The sequence below is a fragment of the Schistocerca piceifrons genome, chromosome 1 (genome assembly GCF_021461385.2).
Source record: "Schistocerca piceifrons isolate TAMUIC-IGC-003096 chromosome 1, iqSchPice1.1, whole genome shotgun sequence".
Lineage (NCBI taxonomy): Eukaryota > Metazoa > Arthropoda > Insecta > Orthoptera > Acrididae > Schistocerca > Schistocerca piceifrons.
In genome coordinates, this window is record NC_060138.1 from 187,183,463 (window position 1) to 187,205,823 (window position 22,361).

Sequence of the window (22,361 nt, forward strand, 5' to 3'; positions counted from 1 at the left end):
GCAACATTTGCTCCCTCCCCCCCCTCCCTCCCCCCTCCCTCTCTCTCTCTCTCTCTCTCTCTCTCTCTCTCTCTCTCTCTCTCTCACTCACTGGTGTGCAAAAATTAAGCACGAAACTACCTTCCAAGCAACTCAGCTCCATGTAACGTGGACCACACGTAGAAAGAATTGTTACAGTATAGTTCAGGAAGTAACTGAAGTTACCACAATTTTCGATGGTCACCTTGACATTGCTGTTAAATTGTGCCTAGTCATCAATTGTGGGGTGTCTAGGAAATATTCCTCTGATCACTAGACTACAATTCAGACATATCATATTAATGAGTTTTTTTACGAAAAGTAAATGACAATACTTAACTAAGAGAATTATGTAGCTGTGTCGCAAGCAAAGGGCGAGTGTAGACTTGCAGTCAACATAGAAGTGAATGCAACCTGAAGGTTTGGGGAGCAATGGTCAATGGACTTGCCTATTGACTAGCTTGTATGGTCGCAGTAACTCCATGATCTTGAAATTCTTTAAGTTCAGCAGCGACTTTGTCCCGTAATGCAATAGGAACAGTTCTGGCCCAGCAAAATTTCGGCTGAGCTTTGTCTTTCATAGTAATAGGTGCAACAAAATTTTTAGCCTTGCCTAAACCTTCAGAAAAGAGTTCAGGAATTTCTTTCAGTAAGCTAGCTACACTGTCTTTGGCATTGAATTCAGTCACTGGCAACACATTGTCCTGAATTTTAAAGTCAAACGAATCAAGGCCAAATATGTTGTCACAATTGCGTGATTGTAGCACAATAAAAGTCACAGTTCACATATGCAAGCAATACATGGCAGGCAAAGTACTTCTTCCGAGAATGGGAATGTCTTGTCTATTATAAGCCGTCAGGTGCGTGCTAGTTTTAGACAGGCATGGGGAACCTAACAATTCATATGTATTATGATTTAGAAATGTAACAGAGGCCCTAGTGTACAACTGAAATTTCACACTTTTTGCACTAATGTACAAATGAACAAAAATTTTGTTGGTCTACCATAGCAGTGAAGTGGGTTGCTCATTGCCATAAACAGACAAGGCAAACAATGAAAATAAGCACACAAGCAAAGAAAATTTCTGCAACACCCACCTGAAAACACTGATTAGCAAAAACACTATAAGAGACACTACTAAAACAAGTAAACACACCCCTGCAAAGAAAAGACAATGTAGAATTAATGTGCCAGCAAAACACAAAAGAAAATCAGTGGCTGCCAGGCACTGGGTTCTTATAACTCGTCGCCAAATGTTGAATCCTGCCTAGTTGTCAGTTGTGGTGTGTCTAGGAAACCTGCTTTCTCGGATTGCTAGACAACAATTCAAACAAAATGTATTAATGAGTTTTATTATGAAAAGTAAATGACAATACTTAACTTTGAGAAATACTTAGATGTATTACAAGCAAAGGGTAACATCCAAAATAAACAAGCTTCTTCAATATAAAAATTCTAATACAAACAAAGCAATTAGCTTTGACGCTTCTATCCAAGTTGCTAGTCTTAATGCTTCTCTTAGACTGGGCCACAACTAGTCGGGTGTGGCGCTTATGTCCTCTTCACATAGAGGCCGCTGCTGTCGTGTTGTCATCCTAGAGATGGGTTGGTCAGCGTACAATTGGCTAATGTCTTGTCACAGCCCTCTCTGCTCTACCATTTCTGATTGGCATTCTGCCGGCGCTTGACTTTACACCGTAACAATTGCAAAAGGTGGGGTGTGGTTTCTTAACATGGGATGTCATCACCATGGATGGCAATGCATGTTCTAGTCCAAATGTTCTTCTCCGGCCCATACTGTAATGAAGAACACCACCACAGTGCACTGTAACTGCTGTCTGATTGAGACACGCAGTGTTATACCATTCCTTCAACTGCCTGCTGTTGTGTGGCTAGCCCCATTTAGTGCTATAGCCACGCTGACCTCACGCCATGTGACATCTAGCTTTCTGTGCATGACTTGGAGACTTCTGGCAACATGCTTCTGTATTTCAGTCATTTCCACAAAGTTGTCAATATGTTATGTTGCTTTGTCTGTGTCACCCCTAAGTTTTGTACTAATGTATATAGTGGTAAGTAGTCATCATGTGTGTACCATGCAACATCCACTCTCATATGGGAACAGTAGCTTATCCTCTCAATCACTGTAAATATTTTTACTCACTGTTTTATACAAAATCTGTTTCAGGTATCATACCAAATGGCATGAACTTACATCTCAACCATGAGCAGGTATTCAGGTGATTCATTCCGCTGGAGACGTGGGTCTGGAGGGAGGAATAACGATGCAGCAGGTCACAGTGGACATCACTGGCCTCCAGGTGGACCTGGGAATCAAGGATATCCCAATCATAAGTTTTCTTTGTTGCCTGATCCGTAAGTCTTACTGATTATTTTGATATATTCATCTACATACAATTTACATTATATGAATGCTGTCAGAATGGCAATTAAACACTGTATACATAAATGTGACATGCAGTGAAGTCTACCAAAATTGTGTAATGCCAGTTAGCTGTGTGCATAGGAGTTGCATCATTGTTGTACCAAAATACACTACTGACCATTAAAATTGTTACACCACGAAGATGATGTGCTACATACATGAAATTTAACTGACAGGAAGAAGATGCTGTGATATGCAAATGATTAGCTTTTCAGAGCATTCACACAAAGTTGGTGCCGGTAGTGACACCTACAACGTGCTGACATGAGGAAAGTTTCCAACCGATTTCTCAAACACAAACAGCAGTCGACCGGCGTTGTGTGGTGAAACGCTGTTGTGATGCCTCGTGTAAGGAGAAGAAATACGTACCATCACGCTTCCGACGTTGATAAAGGTCAGATTGTAGCCTATTGTGATTGCAGTTTATCTTATCACGACATTGCTGCTCGCGTTGGTCGAGATCCAATTACTGTTAGCAGAATGTAGAATCGGTGGATTCAGGAGGGTAATACGGAACGCCGTGCTGGATCCCAATGGCCTCGTATCACTAGCAGTCGAGATGACAGGCATCTTATCCGCATGGCTGTAACGGATCGTACAGCCATGTCTCGATCCCTGAGCCAACAGATGCGGACGTTTCCAAGGCAACAACCATCTGCACGAACAGTTCGACGATGTTTGCAGCAGCATGGACTATCAGCTAGGACATGATGGCTGCGGTTACCCTTAACGCTGCGTCACAGACAGGAGTGCCTGCGATGTTTTACTCAACAATGAACTTGGGTACACGAATGGCAAAACATAATTTTTTCGGATGAATCCAGGTTCTGTTTACAGCCTTATGATAGTCGCATCCGTGTTTGGCAACATCGTGGTGAACGCACATTGGAAGTGTGTATTTGTCACCACTATACTGGTGTATCACCCTGTGTGATGGTATGGGGTGCCATTGGTTACACATCTCGGTCACCTCTTGTTCGCACTGACAGCACTTTGAACAGTGTACGTTACATTTCAGATGTGTTACGACCCGTGGCTCTACCCTTCATTCGATCCCTACGAAACCCTACATTTCAGCAGGATAATGCATGACCGCACGTTGCAGGTCCTGTACGGACCTTTCTGGATACAGAAAATGTTCGACTGCTGCCCTGGCTAGAACATTCTCCAGATCTCTCACCAATTGAAAACATCTGGTCAGTGGTGACCGAGCAACTGGCTCGTCACAATACGCCAGTCACTACTCGTGATGAACTGTGGTATTGTATTGAAGCTGCATGGGCAGCTGTACCTGTACACGCCATCCAAGCTCTGTTTGACTCAATGCCCAGGCGTATCAAGGCCATTATTACGGCCAGAGGTGGTTGTTCTGGGTACTGATTTCTCAGGATCTATGCACCCAAATTGCGTGAAAATGTAATCACATGTCAGTTCTAGCATAATATATTTGTCCTATGATTACCCGTTTATCATCTGCATTTCTTCTTGGTGTAGCAATTTTAGTGGCCAGTAATGTATTACCAAGATGTTGTTGCATGCTTACCTTTAAATTTTTCAGTTGTGCGTATGTTATACCTTCCAATCAATCTGAATGTGTTCATCTCTGCCAATCCACATGAATGAAGTGTTATTGGGACATTTGTAGCCTCGATTTATCTATTCTTTGGATGAATTTGCAGAACTTTGCTATTGTGCATCACAAAATCTTCATCAGTTTGTTGAACAGTCATTGCAAAATGTTAAGATTGATGTTCTATGCACAATTTTAGAGTCAATTGCAATTTGGTTTACCTGTATTTACTTAATGAACAACACATATGTATTATTTGTGACACATTTGAATGCCCTTCTTCTCAGGCCCAGTTCCTCTGCACTGCGCACCCACAGTTCCCTCAGACATTTTGCCTAAAACTTTTACTTTCCCCCCTTCCTTGCCCATATCTTTCCAACTCAGTTACCATGAATTTTTCTCCTGTCATTTTTCATACCAAATCTCTGTTTCCGTGACATTGCACTACCCCCAACCCCAACCCCTCCCATCTTCCAACCCCTCAGTTTTGTTGTTATTACTATAAGGAGCAGTCAGATGAAAACAAAACACATGGGAAGAAGTAGGTAAAATGTTTATTATTTCAAAAGTGATCACCAAAACTGTTAACACATTTATCCATTGTGAGACTGGATGGTCAGTGCCTTCATGGAAAAATGTGTGCAGTTGCCTATGGAACCATGAAACACAAATTGGCAGACACAAATGTCTATCTTCAGGGTTCCAAAAATATGGAAATTGCGTGGGGGAAGTCGGGACTGTATGGAGGATGTGTTAGGGCTTCCTAGTGAAACATATACAGCATACTCGAAATGACCCTGGCAACATGTGGGTCTGCCCCCATTTTTAGAGTATGCTGCAGAAGTTTCGTAGAGAAGTCCTTACATACCCTCCTTACTGCTGCAGTCTCTCCCCATGCAATTTTTGGATGTTTGGAGCCTTGAAGAAAGACATTTCTGGCTTTTGACCTGCTTTGGATAAAGAGATGTGTGCCTGGGTAGAATCACAGTTCTGTAGGCATTGGAAAACATTCTGACTGTCTTGCCTCACAGTGGGACGATTGTATAAATGATTACAGTGATTGCTATTGAAATAATAAACAATACTTGCTTTTTTCCTATCTGTCTCGTTTCCATTTGACTGCACCTTATACAGGATGAAAGGAAATTCGCACACTCAGGTTTCGCAGCAAGACTCCTCACATGCCACCGATAAAAAAGTGTCTGTCACAAAATTTCGTCCGGCGAGTACATCTGGCAGAAAAAGGACATTAGAGAGTGGCAATCGGGCAACACTGTAACCACATGTATGGTAACTACCTCTGTCAGCACATACTAGTCTTGCTGTACAGTTGGTGCAGTGAATAGAGTGTTGGGTTAGCATGCGGGAGATCGAGGATTTGATCCTGGCTTGGTGTATTTTTTTTAATTTGCTAATTTCATTCTGACATTTCATATCGTAATATACACTGTTTCTTAGGTCACATGTATCCTAAATTTACAACATTGTGTAATGCTTAACATAACAAATAAGTGGTTAGACAAATAAGAAATAGACAGTTGAAATAAATGACGTGCCATAGGACAGAACAATACAAAAACAATATCAATTTCGAGATGCTAAAGATGATAGCACAGTACAATTATACAACATCTACATGTCATTTACACTACATGTAATATGTGTTCAGGTGTCACAAATTAGCAACCAGTGACTATTAATGTCCATGTTAATGACTTCATGACCTTCACAACAGAATACCTTGTCCTAGGAACAACAGATTCTCAAACCAACCTCTCTGCACGTCCAAACATTGCGCAGCCTATCAGATCGTGCAACTGTGCACCCTTCACAGCAAAGCTGCATCCACAGTAACAAGTGCAGCATGAACACGCACTACCAATTCTTCCACATTTGTTGGTGGTGTAGAGTACATGTGCTCCTTCAGATGTCTCCACAGGAAGAAATCCAGGAGATTTAGGTCAAGTGAACGCGTTGGCTATGCAACTGGATCTCCATGTCTGAGTCATTGCCCTGGAAATATGCTGTCCAGATACTGTCACACATTAATTCCAGAGTGTGGAGGTGCACCATCATGTTGGAACCATATCATCTGCCAAACATGTAGTGGAACAACTTCCAGCACATCAGGCAGGTAGTTTGAGAGGAATGCATGATACATTCGTGGAGTCAACAGGTCAGGCAACATATAGGGACCTAAACACCTGTCGCCCAATATTCTGGCCCAGACGTTGGTAACAAAGCAAAATTGATAGCCACGGTCGGGGGTGACGTGCGGGATAACCTCACACCAGTGATGGGCATTGTGCATATTGAAGACACCCTTGCGAGTAAATGCTGCTTCATCTGACCATATTATGGTGTTCATGAAGTCATCGTTGGCTTCCTGTTGTTGTTGGAACCATTCACAGAACTGCATCCGCTTGTGGCTTTGTGCAGGATGCAGGTGCTGTGTGAAAGCATAATGATGGGGGTGCAGTCCATGCTCAAGCAGCACATAAATGACCATGCATTGCAAGAAACACAGTTGCCTTGCTATGTTACATGTACTTTGATGAGGTTCTTGGTGTATGACCTCCAGAATAGCTTTCTCAGTAGCTGGAGTACAGCGAGTCCGTGGACAACCTCTGTGATGCGATGGTGGAAGGAGAGAACCTGACTCCTGAAGGCACAGCTCCAGACGACGAAACACATTTTTATCTGGATGGCGTCTGTATGTGGATATCTAGCAGCATATTCACTAGTGGCAACACCAGCTCAGTTATCAGATGCACTGAGGACCAGAAGCATATCCACATATTCATCGTTTGTGTGTGCCATATGTCTGCCACACTGGTTTAGAAGTTTACAATGAGAAAATTCAATAGGTGTATGTTTGTACATTGGAGCCTGTCACAGATGCGTTACTCTTCTCGCAACTAGTCCCTGTCTGGCGGACAGCACTTATAGTATAAACATGCCAACAGTCCTGCGCGCTGTTCCACCTAATGTGCATAAACCCTATGACAGACATTGTTCTGCCTGATTCATCCCAACATCTCCAATTGTGAAATGTTGGGTTTCGAATAATAATAATAAATCATTGAGATATGTACTAAACAGCATGTGGTTACTAGACTCAATGTTGAAAGGCACAATTAGTGGGACCATGGTGATAACACATACAAATAGTAACTGAGTTTGGACATTATTCATGAAGCATGTTGCTAGTTCTACTGGTAATGTAAGGCCCTAACGAAATGTAATGGACCTGAATGAGGCAAGAATAATAGTTGGATCTAATCTATGGGACTATTGGAGGAGGGTACAGAGAAAGCAGGTTTCGCATCTAGTAGATGAAGTGGTCCGAATAAATTCATGCCCACAACATGGAAAGGGCTTCTTACAAAGCTGACCAATCTTCCATTTCCGTGATTCTACTATGTAAGTGCAAATTTTTTCTAGAGGACCCGCTGCAATCGCTGTTGATGATTAAGATGCCAGATACTGTACCACCTGGATTGCATTTACCAAATAAAAAACATATGCCTCAATCCAGGATTGAACCATCGACCTCCTGCATGCTAACCCAAAACTCTGTCCACAGCACCGACTGTACAGCACGACTAATATTTGCTGAGAGAGGTAGTTAACATACATGTGGTTACAGTGTTGCCAGGTTGCCACTATTTAATGGCCTTTTTCTGTCAGATGTACTTTCTGAATGAAATTTTGCGAGGGACATTTTTTTTATCGCTGGCATGTCAGGAGTCATGCTGTGAAGCCAGACTGTGCGAATTTCGCTTCACCCTGTGGAATTAATCCACATTTTGTTTACCAGTGAGCGCCATATTTCTTTTCTTCTGTAATGCTACCCATTCTCTCTCTCAACATTATTTTGCATGCCAAAGAGAACCATCTTCCTTTTCTTCTATCATGCTATCCATTCTCTCTCTCTCTCTCTCTCTCTCTCTCTCTCACACACACACACACACACACACACACACACACACACACACACACACACCTTTTTTTACTCTTTATGTCAAATGTTGTATAGCTTACTCAGTTTCATGTAACACTTGACTTTCTGTGTTCTATGTCTACGTATATAGTCGGCAAGCCATTGTGAAGTGGCTCTTGGAGGGTATTTCCCTATGTACCTTATATAAGGGTTTCTTCCCATTCCACTCGTATATGGAGTGTAAGAATAATGACCACATAAATGCCTTTGTGAGTGCGCTGTTATTAGTCTGATATTGCCTTCATAGTTCACCGAAATAAACTGGATAAGAGAGTAGGGGTCAGAAACACTCTTGACATTTTTCTGGTACCTATTGAACCAATTTTTGTTAATAAGAAACATTTTACGGCGACAGGTGACACAGTAACTGGAAGGCATATGGATGTAACAGTTTCTCTTGCAAAATGTTCAAAATAATTCCTTCGTCAGCATTGAGATGAGAGTGTAAGGCGATGTTCAAAGAAGTGGGGAACTTCATTGAATTATGTGGTACATACTATCCATCTTTATCCACTGTTACTGATTGCAATGGAAAGCACAGCTTCTTGTAGTTGTCTATAATGGCGTATGTTGTATGGCTGGAAATGAGGCTTTCTGGAAACATCCCTAGTAAATTCTCGTGGCCTGCTGTGAATTGTCTCATGCAGAATCTTAGGCAAGTTACTTGTTCACCATTTTGTGCTGGGAAACTGTTCCATTTTGCCAGTGAAAGACCAATGTGCTGCTGTTCTGCACAATAATTGAGAGGTGAATATAAAGGAACGGCTGGACTGAATTTTGAGAAGTAACTGTTCTATAAAGTTCATTTCAGTCAATACTCACAACATTATTTTGTGGCTGTACCTGTTTCAATGGTTTAGTCATTATCAGAAGCCCATAACATTGCTTGGACTTTTTGTCTTAGCCGTTGGGCAAGCAGTATTCATGGGCGGTTGGTAATGACTAGAAAGTCAAAATCATTATAGCCACTAAATAATGTTGAGAATATTGGCAAAAATCAACTTTATAGTAAAAGTAGCATGCTCGCTGATGCTCTTAGCCAAAAATGCAGTAAATGTGAACAAAATAAGTGCTCCTCATTGAACCACAAGGAATATCTTTTGGGCACCAATAACTTCAGGAATATGAAAGAACCTAATATTATCAACCTTTGGTTTTTTATCTGCAGTAATTTGTTTTGATCTACTCTTATCAGTGATCAGCATCTGTAAAAGTTATGTGTGTGCAGCCTGCAAAAATCCGAATAGGTCACTGGGGTAGAAATCATTGACTGGAAGCAAGTTGACTTCATTATTCGAATATTACAGGTTTTGGATGTAGCCATCGTCAAATAGGCTGGAAAATGATGTTGCACCCAGATACTTACATTACATGTTGTAGTAGTTATAATCATAAGCAGACACTGCTGATCATGACAGAGCCCAAAACACATAATATTGGAATAATAAGTCAGCTTGCTTCCAGTCAATGACTTTTTCCTCAGCGACCTATTCTGCATTTTGCTAGTGCACATAATTTTCATCAGGACTGCGCACTTCCTTTGTAACTTCATGTGTAACTTCATGTGGCAGTTAAGTTTCTCTACATTGTTTTTCTGCATGCCAATTAAATTTATCACGAAGACAACTGGTATGAAATTAGGTGTATTTTGGTACATTTCATAGGGGACAGCCGTTATTTTCTTCTGTCAAGGACTAGACCACATCATTTTTCCAAAGAGATAAAATATATCATTGAAAAACACCTTTCATGTAAAGGTGCTTGAGGATGGACTAATTTCCAACCAGTTTCAGTGCTTTAATGTGAAAGAGATTACTCTCATAGCCTTTGTAACATATCACACGCTGTACATGTCATTTTGGTGGTGCTAATTGTAATCACCTGAGGGAGCTCAGCCAGCAGTAACAGGGTTTGTATTTGGTGAAACTCAAGTTCTAGAGCTGGTTTTTGCTATCATCATCATTCCTTGATTACTGTAAACTCTGTGATTGTTAAAGAAGCTGCCATTAGTTGTGATGGTGATATGTTATACATTAGAGAGAATGATGATAATAGCTAAATTTCAGAGATGGCAGGACTTTTTGTAAAAGTCCTCTACTTCTGTATAATTTGGCACTAATAACGGCTAACCAATGACCTCTTGATCATCTTTTGTAATAGGGAACACCCAGTGTATGCATATTGGTTTACTTCTGTAAGGAGGAGGGAATGAAGTTTTGAAAAATTGTCTACATACTACACTTGGGAGACTAACTTCGTTACTGAAATTTGTAAAGAAATTGTGGCATGGATTATCATTAGTTAACATAATGACACTAAAGAAGGCTTTTAACCTCACCAGGGAAAAGAACTAAAGAATTAGTCCATTGTTGTTGAAGTGCATCACATTCTTAATTATAGAAAGATGTTATTTGTAGTGATATAACCCTTTTAGATACAAGAGAGTTTCTAGACAGGCGGACAGATGAAAGTGATGTGAAAGTATGTAATATTGTGAACCAAGCCTATGATGTTCTTGAGAGCTGCATTTTCCCTACAGTCTACTCGTTCTAGTATCTCAAGTAGCAACAAAAGAGTAAAACATTCCAGTTCAGCCTAACTAGATCATGCATTAAAAAATAAGACTAATGAAGAGAAGGAAAAGAAGCTCATTAGGAAGTGGTCAGGAAAGACCAGAGATCACAGACAATGAAGGTTCCCCTACACAGGTTACTCATGTTTAATTGATCCAGAATACTGATCAACACCCCCCCCCCCCTTTCTCCGGACTCTAAAACTTCCACAACAGCTAAAGGTAGGATTACTGTTTTTAGTTTAGGTGTTTATTTATTATATTTTATTTTATTGATATATATTTTTTCATCTCAGGCAATGATTTGTATGTGTCGACCAATTTGATGCCTCAGCTGTACGCGTCCTTCCATTGTTTGTATTCCACCCATGACTTCCCAGGATCATATTAATCGAACTATTTGTATTTAATGTTTATGGTCGGATCTGTTTATATGAATGTTCTTTCTTCCTTTTGAGTATTCTTTAAGCTGATGAAGTATGATTTATTGTTTTTAATGACCCAGTCAAACCACTTGTTATCACAGTATTCAACTATAACTTCTGTGTAGTTCATTTGTGTTCTGTTTGTTGTGTCTTCAGATATATGAGCTTTGAACAACAGCCAACATGGACACCAAATTCGCTTATGCCATGGTTACAGCAGGAATCATGGGGGTGGCAACAAGTACCCCAAGCCACAGGATTTGTGCCTGGTGGTGCTAATTTTTCAAAACTGCCACCAAAGACACACACTGAGCAACAGAAGCAACAACAGCTGAATCGTCAAAAGCAACAGAAGCAACCTAAAAGTCAAAAGCACAATAAGCAACAGCAGAACCTTCACCACCACCACAACCAACAGCAGCAGCAGCAGCAGCAACAGCAACAGCAACAAAAGCAACAGCAACAAAAGCAACAGCAACAGAAGCAACAACAAAAGAAGCAGCAACAACAAGAACTACAACAGCAGCAGCAACAACAACAGCAGCAGCAAAAACAGCAACAGCAGCAAACGAAAGCAAATGTTGAAAAGAAAGCAGGAGGGAATCAGTTACAAAAAATTGAAAGCCGACAAAAACCAAATCCACCTCCCGGATCAGAAGAGGCTAGGCGAAAGGCCCTTGAATCCACAACTGATAAGCTCAAACGTTGCTTAAGTAGCATGGGACAGGAGCGCACTGAGGTTTGTCACCCAATATCAGTAATGTTTTCTAGTATCAGTTGAGTTGCTAGTATTATCTTTCACCTTCTGTAGCTTTCTCTTCTTTATTTCTCCTCGATAAATTCTTTTAAAGCTCATTTGTACATCTCACCTTGCAAATGGAAGATTATAGGAGGAGGCTGAGATGAAGCAGTGGTAGGAGAGAAGAGGAGTGCTTAACAAGTCAAAGCATTTGTGTGTCCTTTTTTTCATTATCTGGCACAGAGTGCAAAGGGAAGCTTTTTCAAAATCAGGTGATTATTTTAAACAAAAAGAGCAAACACTGGAAATGAAAATGCTTAAATGCTTTCCTGTTGTACTACTGAGTACTGATGTTTGAAATCTCATATGATTGCTTATTACTCATTTCATGTGAAGCCCATTGTACAGTGATATTAACTAAATAAATACTTAGTTAGCTTATAAAATTTGCACAACTAATAAGCATCTAGATTACCTTATATTGAACTGAATATGATTATGTAGCTTTAGCACTGTTTTACTGTCTTTGTTTTTGTTGAATAACTGTGTGATTCAGTGGCTCAATTAGACAATTATGTGTTATAAATATCTGTGACAAACCAGCTGCATCACAGAAACAAAAATGTATGATGTGTGCATATTAGTTACACTCTGAACATAGGTATATAGGGTTTGTTGAAGTTGCATCTACATTTACAGATTGAAATACAAAACACAGTCAGAGAGAAGCTCGGTGCTGGCCAAAATAATTTAGGAAAAAAAAGTGGTTGTCACCCAAAGCAATCACGTTTTCGGTAGAAGAGCAGAGAAAACTACGGGCCTATCATATGGATAGAGAACTATAAACAGTATAAGATAATTTACCACTTTGAAGCCATTAAAATTTACCTCCGCAAAAGGAAATTTGATTTTGACAAGAACAGGGAAATTGGTGCTGAAAATAAAACCCAAAATGCTTTCTCTTTGAATGAAAATAAATAGCATCATGAACAGATATCATAGTTAACTGTTCAAATTTAGAAGTTGAACAAATAAAATAATTTTTAACTTTGCACTGTGAGTTAATACATTCTTTTTTGTCATTACATTAATTTACTCCAAAAGGATTTAAAAGTATACTTTAGACTTTAGCTAAATAGATGATACAGTCACAGCAGAAAGAAAAATAAGGCATATATCTCATTGCTGTAGACCTTAAACAGACTCAAGTCATTTAGTCGAGATAAAACAATAACAAATATCATGAAGCATATGCAATGAAATGGTTTCTTGGTTTTTAATTAATGAATTTTCCTAGAGATCTGTGATGCATTTCCTAACAGTTCATTTTACTCTCTTGCAGTTTGGATTATACATCATTCTGTGTAACACTTGCCTATTAATATTCTTCTTGGATAACTGTGACTAATTTAGGATTTCTGCATACCTTATAATACATACTTTTCTGTGTTTCTTTAGGAAACAGTTGCTTCAAATTGCGCATAACTAAAATGTTGGTACTTCGACAGGCAATATTCTGAGTGTAGCTTCCTTTAGCTATGCTCTTTCAGATATCTTTTTTTGTCACACTTCTGTTTATAATATACTCATCACATAGAGAAGGCATTGAGTTGCAGACAGACACAATCAAAATGAGTACTAAACATTTAAGCTTTCAGCAAAAAGACATTCTTTGGAAACAGGAGGTGCACACACATTCACAACCCACATACACATGGCCACTATCTCTGGCCCCTGCGGCCAGACTGCAGGCTGCAGCTTCGTCTGACTTGAGCAACAATCTGAAGTGTGTGGTGGAGGAGAGTATGAGGAATGGCACAAGGAGGTGAAGGGATAGCATAGTAGGGGGGAGGGGGCAGCTTCACCTGCACTTCCACTAACCACCAAGCCACCATCCTCATTGCTGACCTCCACCTCAAGGATGGCTACATCAGTACCTCCGTCCACATCAGACCTACCGACCACCAACAACACCTCCACTTTGACAGCTGCCACCCATTGTACACCAAGAAGCCCCATCGAAACAGCTTAGCCACCCATGATTTTAGCACCTGTAGTGATGAGCAGCTCCTCTCCAAATATGTCAAGGTTCTCGCTGAGGTCTTCACAGACCAAAATTACCTTCCCAACCATGTCCAAAACAGATCTCACATGCCTCGCCTCCAATTGCCTACCACCTCCCACATGACCGCTTTCCAGCCACAAAGGAGCACTCCTCTCATAGCACCGATGACTGGATAACTGAATCCCATTCGCTGCCAGGGTTTTGACCATCTCTCATCGTGCCCTGAAATGGGGAATATCCTGCCCATTGTACTCCATTCCCTTCCATTCCCACAGTGCTATTCCACTGCCCAACAAACTTACACAATATCCTTGTCTATCTTTATCCAACACATGCTCCCAACACCTTCTCTCATGGTTTGTATCCCTGCAGTAGATATAGATGTAAGGTACGTCACATACTGCCTCCCACTGACACCTACCCCAGTCCCATCACAGGCATCTCCAACCTTATCAGAGGCAGGGCTACCTGTGAAAGCAGCCAAGTGATCTGCAAACTAAGCTTCAATTACTGTGCTGCTTTTTACATGGGCATGGAACTAACAAGCTATCTGTCAGCCTGAATGGCCTCTGCCAAACTATGGCCAAGGAACAGCTGGACCACTCTGTTGCTGAACAAGCTGCCCAGCATGCTGTGCTTCACTTTAAAGACTGAATCACAGCGTCCACCATCTGGATCCTTCCTACCAGAAGTAGCTTTTTTCAATTATGCAGGTGGGAACACTCTGTGCAACATGTCCTACGGTCCCGTAATCCGCCTGACCTCAAGTTGTCTTAGCACCCTCTGAGGCAGCACACCATCTTCCCTTGCATCTACCCTGCTATCCCTACCCCTCCCTACCTCAGGCTGCCTCTTTATCCATGCCATCCGCTTCGGATCGCTGCTAAAATCAGATGAAGTTGTAGCCCACAGTCTGGCCACAGGGGCTGGTGACATTGACCATATGTGTGTGAGTTGTGCTTGTGTAAATGTGTGTGTGCTTTCTGTTTCTGAAGAATGCCTTCGGTTGAAAGCTTATATGTGTAGCATGTTTAGTAGTATTTTGATTGTACCTCTCTGCAATTCAATGCCTCCTCCATGTTAGTAAACCATTGTGGTATCGAAATGAATCTTGGAGTTTTAACCACTACTTTTGAAGTAATGTAGCATGTACACTGAAATAAAGGGCAGGATTGCTATTCAAACAACTCCAACAATGTACTACAGTGTGAAAAGACCAGATGTGTCTCTTGTGACTGATTTGCATGGCAGGCCTACCCACCAGAGAGACTTACCTCTGATCTCTCTTAAAGAAAGTAAACTTTTTGGTTAAGGATAGCCAATTGCTAGTTTCACTCATGGGAAGAGCAGTTTTGTTGTTTTGAAAATACACATCGCTACAATATCTTCAATTTCATAGATTACTTAAATCCATGAAGAAAAGAAGTGTGGTTTGAAATCTCTTTTACAAACTTGAAGCACTTACCATAGATTATGTGCATTATAATTATCCGGGCTGTTATGCCGTGGTCGGTTGATGATTTCTGTGTCAATTCCCAACGTTTCATCTCCGACTGTGGGAGACATCTTCAAGGGGGTTCGTAGCTCCTCCTTTCGATTGAAATTATTAGGGTGTTTAGCGATTTCGATTGCCTCCCTGTAGAGCCTTTCTAAATATCCGCTTGTGGCCGCTACTACTTGCGTCTCCTCGAAACGAATATTGTGGTTCCCTGGCTGGAAAGTATGCTCCGCAACAGCTGATCGTTCCGTTTCTCCTCTTTTACAATTGCCCTTGTGCTCTTCCAAACGTTTAGAAACAGTTCTTTTAGTGGTACCCACATAAACATCTCCACAGTTGCATGGGATCCTATACACTCCAGCTTTTTCCAATGGTTTGTGAGCGTCCTTGGCAGGCTTAAGGTATTCCTGTATCTTCCTGGCGGGCTTGTAAATTACGGTAATATTCCGCTTCGTTGAAGATCCTCCCTATTCTTTCCGTTACATTTTTAACAAACGACAGGAAAACCTTAGATTTTGCAGTAGCCTGTACGTCAGTATGATTTCTGCGTGCCTGCCTCAATGCATGTTTTATTTCGGTGTACGAATATCCATTCTTCATAGATTCTGACTAAATTATGTTTTGAATTAAGTCATATGGCCAGAAAAAGACAAAAGTAAATCAGATTTTTTAATCTACCACTTATACTAACAATGCACAACTATAACAACACCAGAAATTGTGCACGCAAACACATTCCCCCCCCCCCCCTCCCCAATCTCTCTCCCCCCTCTCTCCCTCTCCCTCTTCCTCTCCCTCCCCCCTCTCCCTCCCCCTCTCCCTCCCCCTCCCCCCTCCCCCCTCCCCCTCCCCACCCCCTCTCTCTCTCACTCACTCTCACTCTCTCTCTCTCTCTCTCTCTCTCTCTCTCTCTCACACACACACACACACACACACACACACACACACAGTGATTGGAAAGAGGAAATAGGCGAGCCATCTCAGTGGATCCAATTCCATCAAATATAGTACAGCATCACATTGTATCTTTAGCAGATAAAGAGTTATGATCTTTCCATGACCCTAAGGCAGGGCACCAACTCATGTGGCATAGCAGATACATGGCAGTCACATAGTGTGCATGTGACTCAATGCCAATAGAAGTAGTGTGGCACCATGGTATATTTTTCTTTTATGATGAAGGTGCTCTGGCTGTAGTCAACTTTATGTGTTATGTAAATGAAGTGAAGCTTACATATATTTCTGTAGTTAGTTTCTCAGTAAAATGTTTACTTTTCACATAAAAAAATTCAGTCGACTGTTTTTTAATTCTCACATGATCTCCAACATGCATCTTTTTCTTATGATTTTGAGAAATCTATTAGATAAAAAAAAAAAAAAAAAAAAAATTGGTTCTTTTGCACCTTATAGTCTGACATCACATCTTGATAATGCATTGGCTATCTTTTTGTTATTGTTATAGTTACTGAAGTACCGCAAAATTAACTAAATATTGTCTGTACTATCAGTTTCATTCCCAAACATTCAGTAACTGTTTCTGTTCACGTATTGTCGGAAGAATGGTATGTGTTCCAGTGAACAGTGAATATGAAATGGGATTTTGCTGTTGGTATAACTAAAGCACACTGTGTTCTGGATAATTATTTATGCAGGAGATATGGTCAATGACTTGAAGACATGTTTACTGCAAAAGAAATTAGTGTCTGCCGTAAACCTCGATGAACAAAGAAAAAGTTTGTCAGCAGTAACAAATAGAGATGTAATGGCTAATTTTTTGTAAGCATGGCTGATTAAGTACCTTGGTAGAGATTATGTAATGCAGAATATGAGCTGTTGAATGCATTGGTTGATCGAATTAATAGTTTAGTCCCATTGCCAAGTATAACCTCTACCCATACTATTTCGCAGGAACTATGTACTTCAATTTCACTGCAAGGTAAACTACTTCTGACAGCAATAAATACTCCTCCACCAACTGTATTTAATCTATCCTTTCTGAACACTGTTAAGTTGTTTGAAAAACTTTCAGCTGAATTTATTTCTGGCTGTAGCCAGATTTTTGTACCTACAACTATTTGAGTTTTGGTGCTTTCTATTAGGGCTTGGAGCTCTGATTCTTTCCCAACACAGCTATGACAGTTTACAACTACAATACTGCAACTACTTTATTGTTTTACCTGCCCCTTTTTAGATGGACACCTTTTCTGTGGTTTCCTGAGACCTTCTAACCTAAAAAACTGCCCAGTCCCTTCCACACCTCTCCTGCTACCCATGTAGCTGCTTCCTGTGCGTAGTGGACTCTTGATCTATTAAGAGGAACCCGGAAACCCAACACCTGATGGTGCAAATCAAGGAACCTGCAGCCTACACTATCACAAAACCACCTGAGCCTCTGATTCAGCCCCTCCACTTGGCTCTGCACCAAAGGACCACAGTTGGTTCTACCGACGATACTGCAGATGGTGAGCTCTGCCTTAATCTCGCAAGCAACACTGACAGTCTTTACAATTTCCACTAACTGCCCAAAACCGGAGAGAATCTCCTCGGATCCAAAACAACACACATCATTGGTACCCACATGAGCCACCACCTGCAGTTGGCTGCACCCTGCACTCTTCATGGCATCTGGAATCACCCTTTCCACATCTGGAATGGCTGCCCCTGTTATGCACATGGAGTGCACACTGGCTTTCTCCCCCTCCTTGGCAGCCATGTTCCTAAGGGGCCCCATTACATGCCTACTGTCGAAGCTCCCAATTAGCAGCTCTCTGTGAATGCCTAGACTTTGTGGGCTTAGAAGCTTCCTCTGGAACAGTGCGGACAATTGCATCCATCTTAGGGACCTTGTCAGCCACAGATAACACCCAAAACCTGTTCGTCAGACCAACTGGGGAGGAACTACGATCGGCCCCTCAGAAAGGCTTTTGCTGCCTGCCAGACTTTGGAATGATCTCTCACTCAGGGGTGGGGTCAAGCTGAGTGCCGACAGTACCCGGGGCAGCCACAGCAGTGGACCAATGAAGGGACACATGGTACGTGCTCGATGTCCCTTGCATCCCTGCATCCGACCCCCCCCGCAGTAATGTCCCTTGGCAGCAGCCCCAAACTGTGTGACGGAAACCAACACCGCCTTCAGCTGAGAGCGAAGGGTCATAAACTCAGCTTGCATCTGTACACCGCAACCACAGTTCTTATCAATTACTGAAGTTGCTCCTGTTTGAAGCTCATAAAAATATGTAGTAAATGAATGGTGTACTCACCTTATTAGCAGCAGGAACTCAAGGTGCTCTGTCACTGACGGTCTAACCGAAACTCAGCTGTTCTAACCAAAACAAACAAAAGCCTGTATGATACGAGGGTCAATACAAGGGTTGATAACAACAGTGGTACTGTGCGTTACACTGTAATTAAAAGAAAAGGCTGTGTCTAGTAAGCACTCAAACATGCAGGAAATAACAAAAATAAACTGTTAGCTACACAGGTAACTGAAAAATAAGTCACTCCTGTTTAAAGCTTGTAAAAATATGTAGCAAACAAACAGTGTACTCGCCTTATTAGCAGCACTATCTCGAGGTGCCTTGTCATTGGCAAGACACAGTCAATACATTCTCTGTGTGATATCAATGGTAACATTACTGATGACAGTGCCACTGAAGCAGAGTTACTAAGTACATTTTCTAAAATATCTGTACCAAAGAAGATGAAGTCAATATTCCAGAATTCAAATCAGGAACAGCTGATAACATGACTAACTTAGAAGTAGATACCCTATGTGTGGTGAAGCAGCTTACATCACTTAATAAAGGCAAGTATTCCTGTCCATATTGTATACCAATTAATAAAGGTAGGTGTTACTGTCCATATTGTATACCAATTAGAATCCATTCAGAGTATGCTGATGTAATGGCCACGTACTCGATGAAATATGTGTACCTAAAGAATGGAAAGTTTCACAGGTTGCATGAGTAGTTAAGAATGGAAATAGAAGTAATCTGCTCAATTGCAGACCCATATCACTGGTGTCAGTTTTGAGTAGAATTTTGGATCATATACTGCATTTGAAAATTATGAATTGCCTCAAAGAAAATGATTCATTGACACACAGTCCCAAGCATTTAGAGAATATAATTATTGTGAAACATAACTAGTTGTTTATTCACTCCAAATAATAAGTGCTATTTGCAATGGATCTTACATTAATTCCAATTTCTTGATTTTCAGAACGCTTTTGACAGGGTTCCTTACAAGTGATTTATTATAAAACTGCGTGCCTATGGAGTATCGTCTCCATTGTGTGACTGGATTCATGTTTCAAAGTTTGTAGTAATTGAGTGATATCTGATGTTATTCAAGGATATGTTATAGGCCTTATGCTGTTCCTCATATATATAAACGATTTAGGAGACAATCTGAGTAACCCTCTTAGATTGTTTGATGTCATTTGCCGTCCATTGTAAACAGCTTCTTCTTCTTCTTCGCCTTCTCTCTCTCTGTCTTCTTCCTTTTTTTACATATAAACAGGTGACTGAAAAAATTAATGATGATATTTAAAATTTCCTCTTCACTGGTAAGCCTACCATTCTCCTTCTTTTTCTTATGCCTTTGTCCCACATTGGCCTAAGGTCAGGATGATTACTAAATGGATTTGGCATGGTTAATTTAAGGATTGACCGGATGCACATACTATCACCACCCCATTACCCTCTGGGGTGGAATATGTGTAACCTAGCTACCAGTTAGTACCGTTATTCATGCGAAAATGAACAGAAGTTTTCTAAATGTTTACAAAACATGTAACTGAGATGAGACTTGGGTACCACCTTGGTATTCACCTGGTGGGATACAGGAAACTACCTAAAAATCCCCTCTGGGTTGGCTGACAAACTGATGCTCGTTGTTAATCCACTGGGCAGATTTGATCGAGGGCCGGCACACTTCCCATCCCAAAAGTGGCACTTTAACACTCATGGCTTCTGGGCTGGTATAGGCAAGCCAACATTGTCTCCATCTATTGCAGTAATTTACTTCTGGCCAACAATAAGCTATTATTTAGATTATTTGTGTTTTGTTTTTCAGATGGAAACTGCAAATGACCTCTTTGTTTTTCCTTAAATCGGCTTTTTCTTTTCTCAGGGTTTTACACAGTTGAGAACACTTTTTTCACGTCACGGACAGATTGAATTTTAACTTCCCTTCTCAGTTTTATCCTTATTCTTACTTGAGCCATCAACTTCTTGTGTACTTAAAACAATTGTTTTTGCCAGATCTTCTTCTGGCGAGTCTTGAAATTTTACCTTAAGAGGACTTGCTAGAGGCTTTTCTTTGTTTCATTTAAGTTTTGTTAGGTTCCCAGAAATTTATACCTTTCTTCTCATGCATTTATGTCAGTCCTTGCTCTTACTAGTTGTTGGTCACTGCTGGTGTTGAATTTTTTTAAAACAAAGACGCCATAAACTATATAAGGGGAATTCAATAGTATAAAGTTTATCTCTTTTAACATTGAAGTTGAGACTTCTCTATGTCCATTTCTATTTAGGATACTTTTTTGAAAAAGATGTTCATTAAAGGCATTTTAGTAAATTCTGCAAATTGCACTAATCGCTGTCTTCTCTTATTTCTCTTGTTGATCCAGCTACCATTTCACCTTGTTTGTGTGTTCCTGTCTTAGTGCTAAAATCACCAATAACTAATGGAAAGTGGCAATCCTTTCCTTTTTGACATATTTCACACATCACAAATATTGGAAAGAAATGGGCACTTATTTTTGTTATTTTAATCATGATTTACATTGGACTCTGTACATGTGCTATACACATCTAGTAACTCACACCTCTCTCCTGCAAAATCAACTTCTTAAATTTTGCTACTCCCTGGCTCCCTGTCATTAGTTTAGTATTTAGTAGATCTGTAGATAAACTATGTGATCAAAAGTATCCGGACACCTGGCAGAAAATAACTTATAAGTTTGTGGGGTCGTCCATCGGTAATGCTGGAATTCAATATGATGTTGGCCCACCTTTAGTCTTGATGACAGCTTCCACACTCGCAGGCATATGTTCAATCAGGTGCTGGAAGGTTTCTTGGGGAATGGCAATCCATTTTTCACGGAATGCTGAGGAGAGGTAGCGATGTTGGTCAGTTAGGCCTGGCACGAGGTCGGCATTCCAAAACACCCCAAAGGTGTTCTATAGGATTCAGGTCAGGACTCTGTGTACACCAGTCCATTACAGGGATGTTATTGTTGTGTAACCTCTCAGCCACAGGCTGTGCATTATGAACAGGTGTTCGATCATGTTGAAAGATGCAATCACCATACCCGAATTGCTCTTCAACAGTGGGAAGCAAGAAGGTGCTTAAAACATCAATGTAGGCCTGTGCTGTGATAGTGCCACGCAAAACAACAAGGGGTGCATTCCCGCTCCATGAAAAACACAACCACACCATAACACCACCACCTCCGAATTTTACTGTTGACACTACACACGCTGGCAGATGACATTCACTGTGCATTCGACATACTCACACCCTGCCATCGGATTGCCACACTGTGTACTGTGATTCATCACTCCACACAACTTTTTCCACTGTTCAATCATCCAATGTTTATGCTTCTTACACCAAGCGAGGCGTCGTTTGCCATTTAGCAGTGTGTGTGTGTGTGGCTTATGAGCAACCGCTCGACCATGAAATCCAAGTTTTCTCACCTCCCACCTAACTGTCATAATACTTGGAGTGGATCCTGATTCAGTTTGGAATTCCTGCATGAAGGTCTGGATATATGTCTGCCTATTACATATTACGACCATCTTCAACTGCCGGTGGTCTCTGTCAGTCAGGAGACGAGGTCAGCCTGTATGCTTTTGTGCTGTACGTGTCCCTTCGCATTTCCATTTCACTATCGTAAACAGTGGACCTAGGGAAGGTTTAAGAGTGTGGAAGTCTTGTGTACAGACGAGTGACAGAGGTGACACCCTATCACCTTACCATGTTTAAAGTCCGTGAATTCTGCGGAGCACCCCATTCT

The 22,361-nt window shown here is 41.0% G+C and overlaps 1 protein-coding gene across 1 annotated transcript in view; it reads left to right on the forward strand.

Moving 5' to 3' along the window:
* Window positions 1–22,361, forward strand: part of LOC124803216 — a 200,073-nt gene that overhangs the window by 33,045 nt on the left and 144,667 nt on the right. Inside the window, exons 2-3 of the mRNA XM_047264399.1 lie at window positions 2,208–2,395; window positions 11,192–11,774. Of these exons, the coding sequence (XP_047120355.1) occupies window positions 2,244–2,395; window positions 11,192–11,774 (735 nt within the window). The 5' untranslated portion in view covers window positions 2,208–2,243. The remainder of the gene's footprint in view (window positions 1–2,207; window positions 2,396–11,191; window positions 11,775–22,361) is intronic.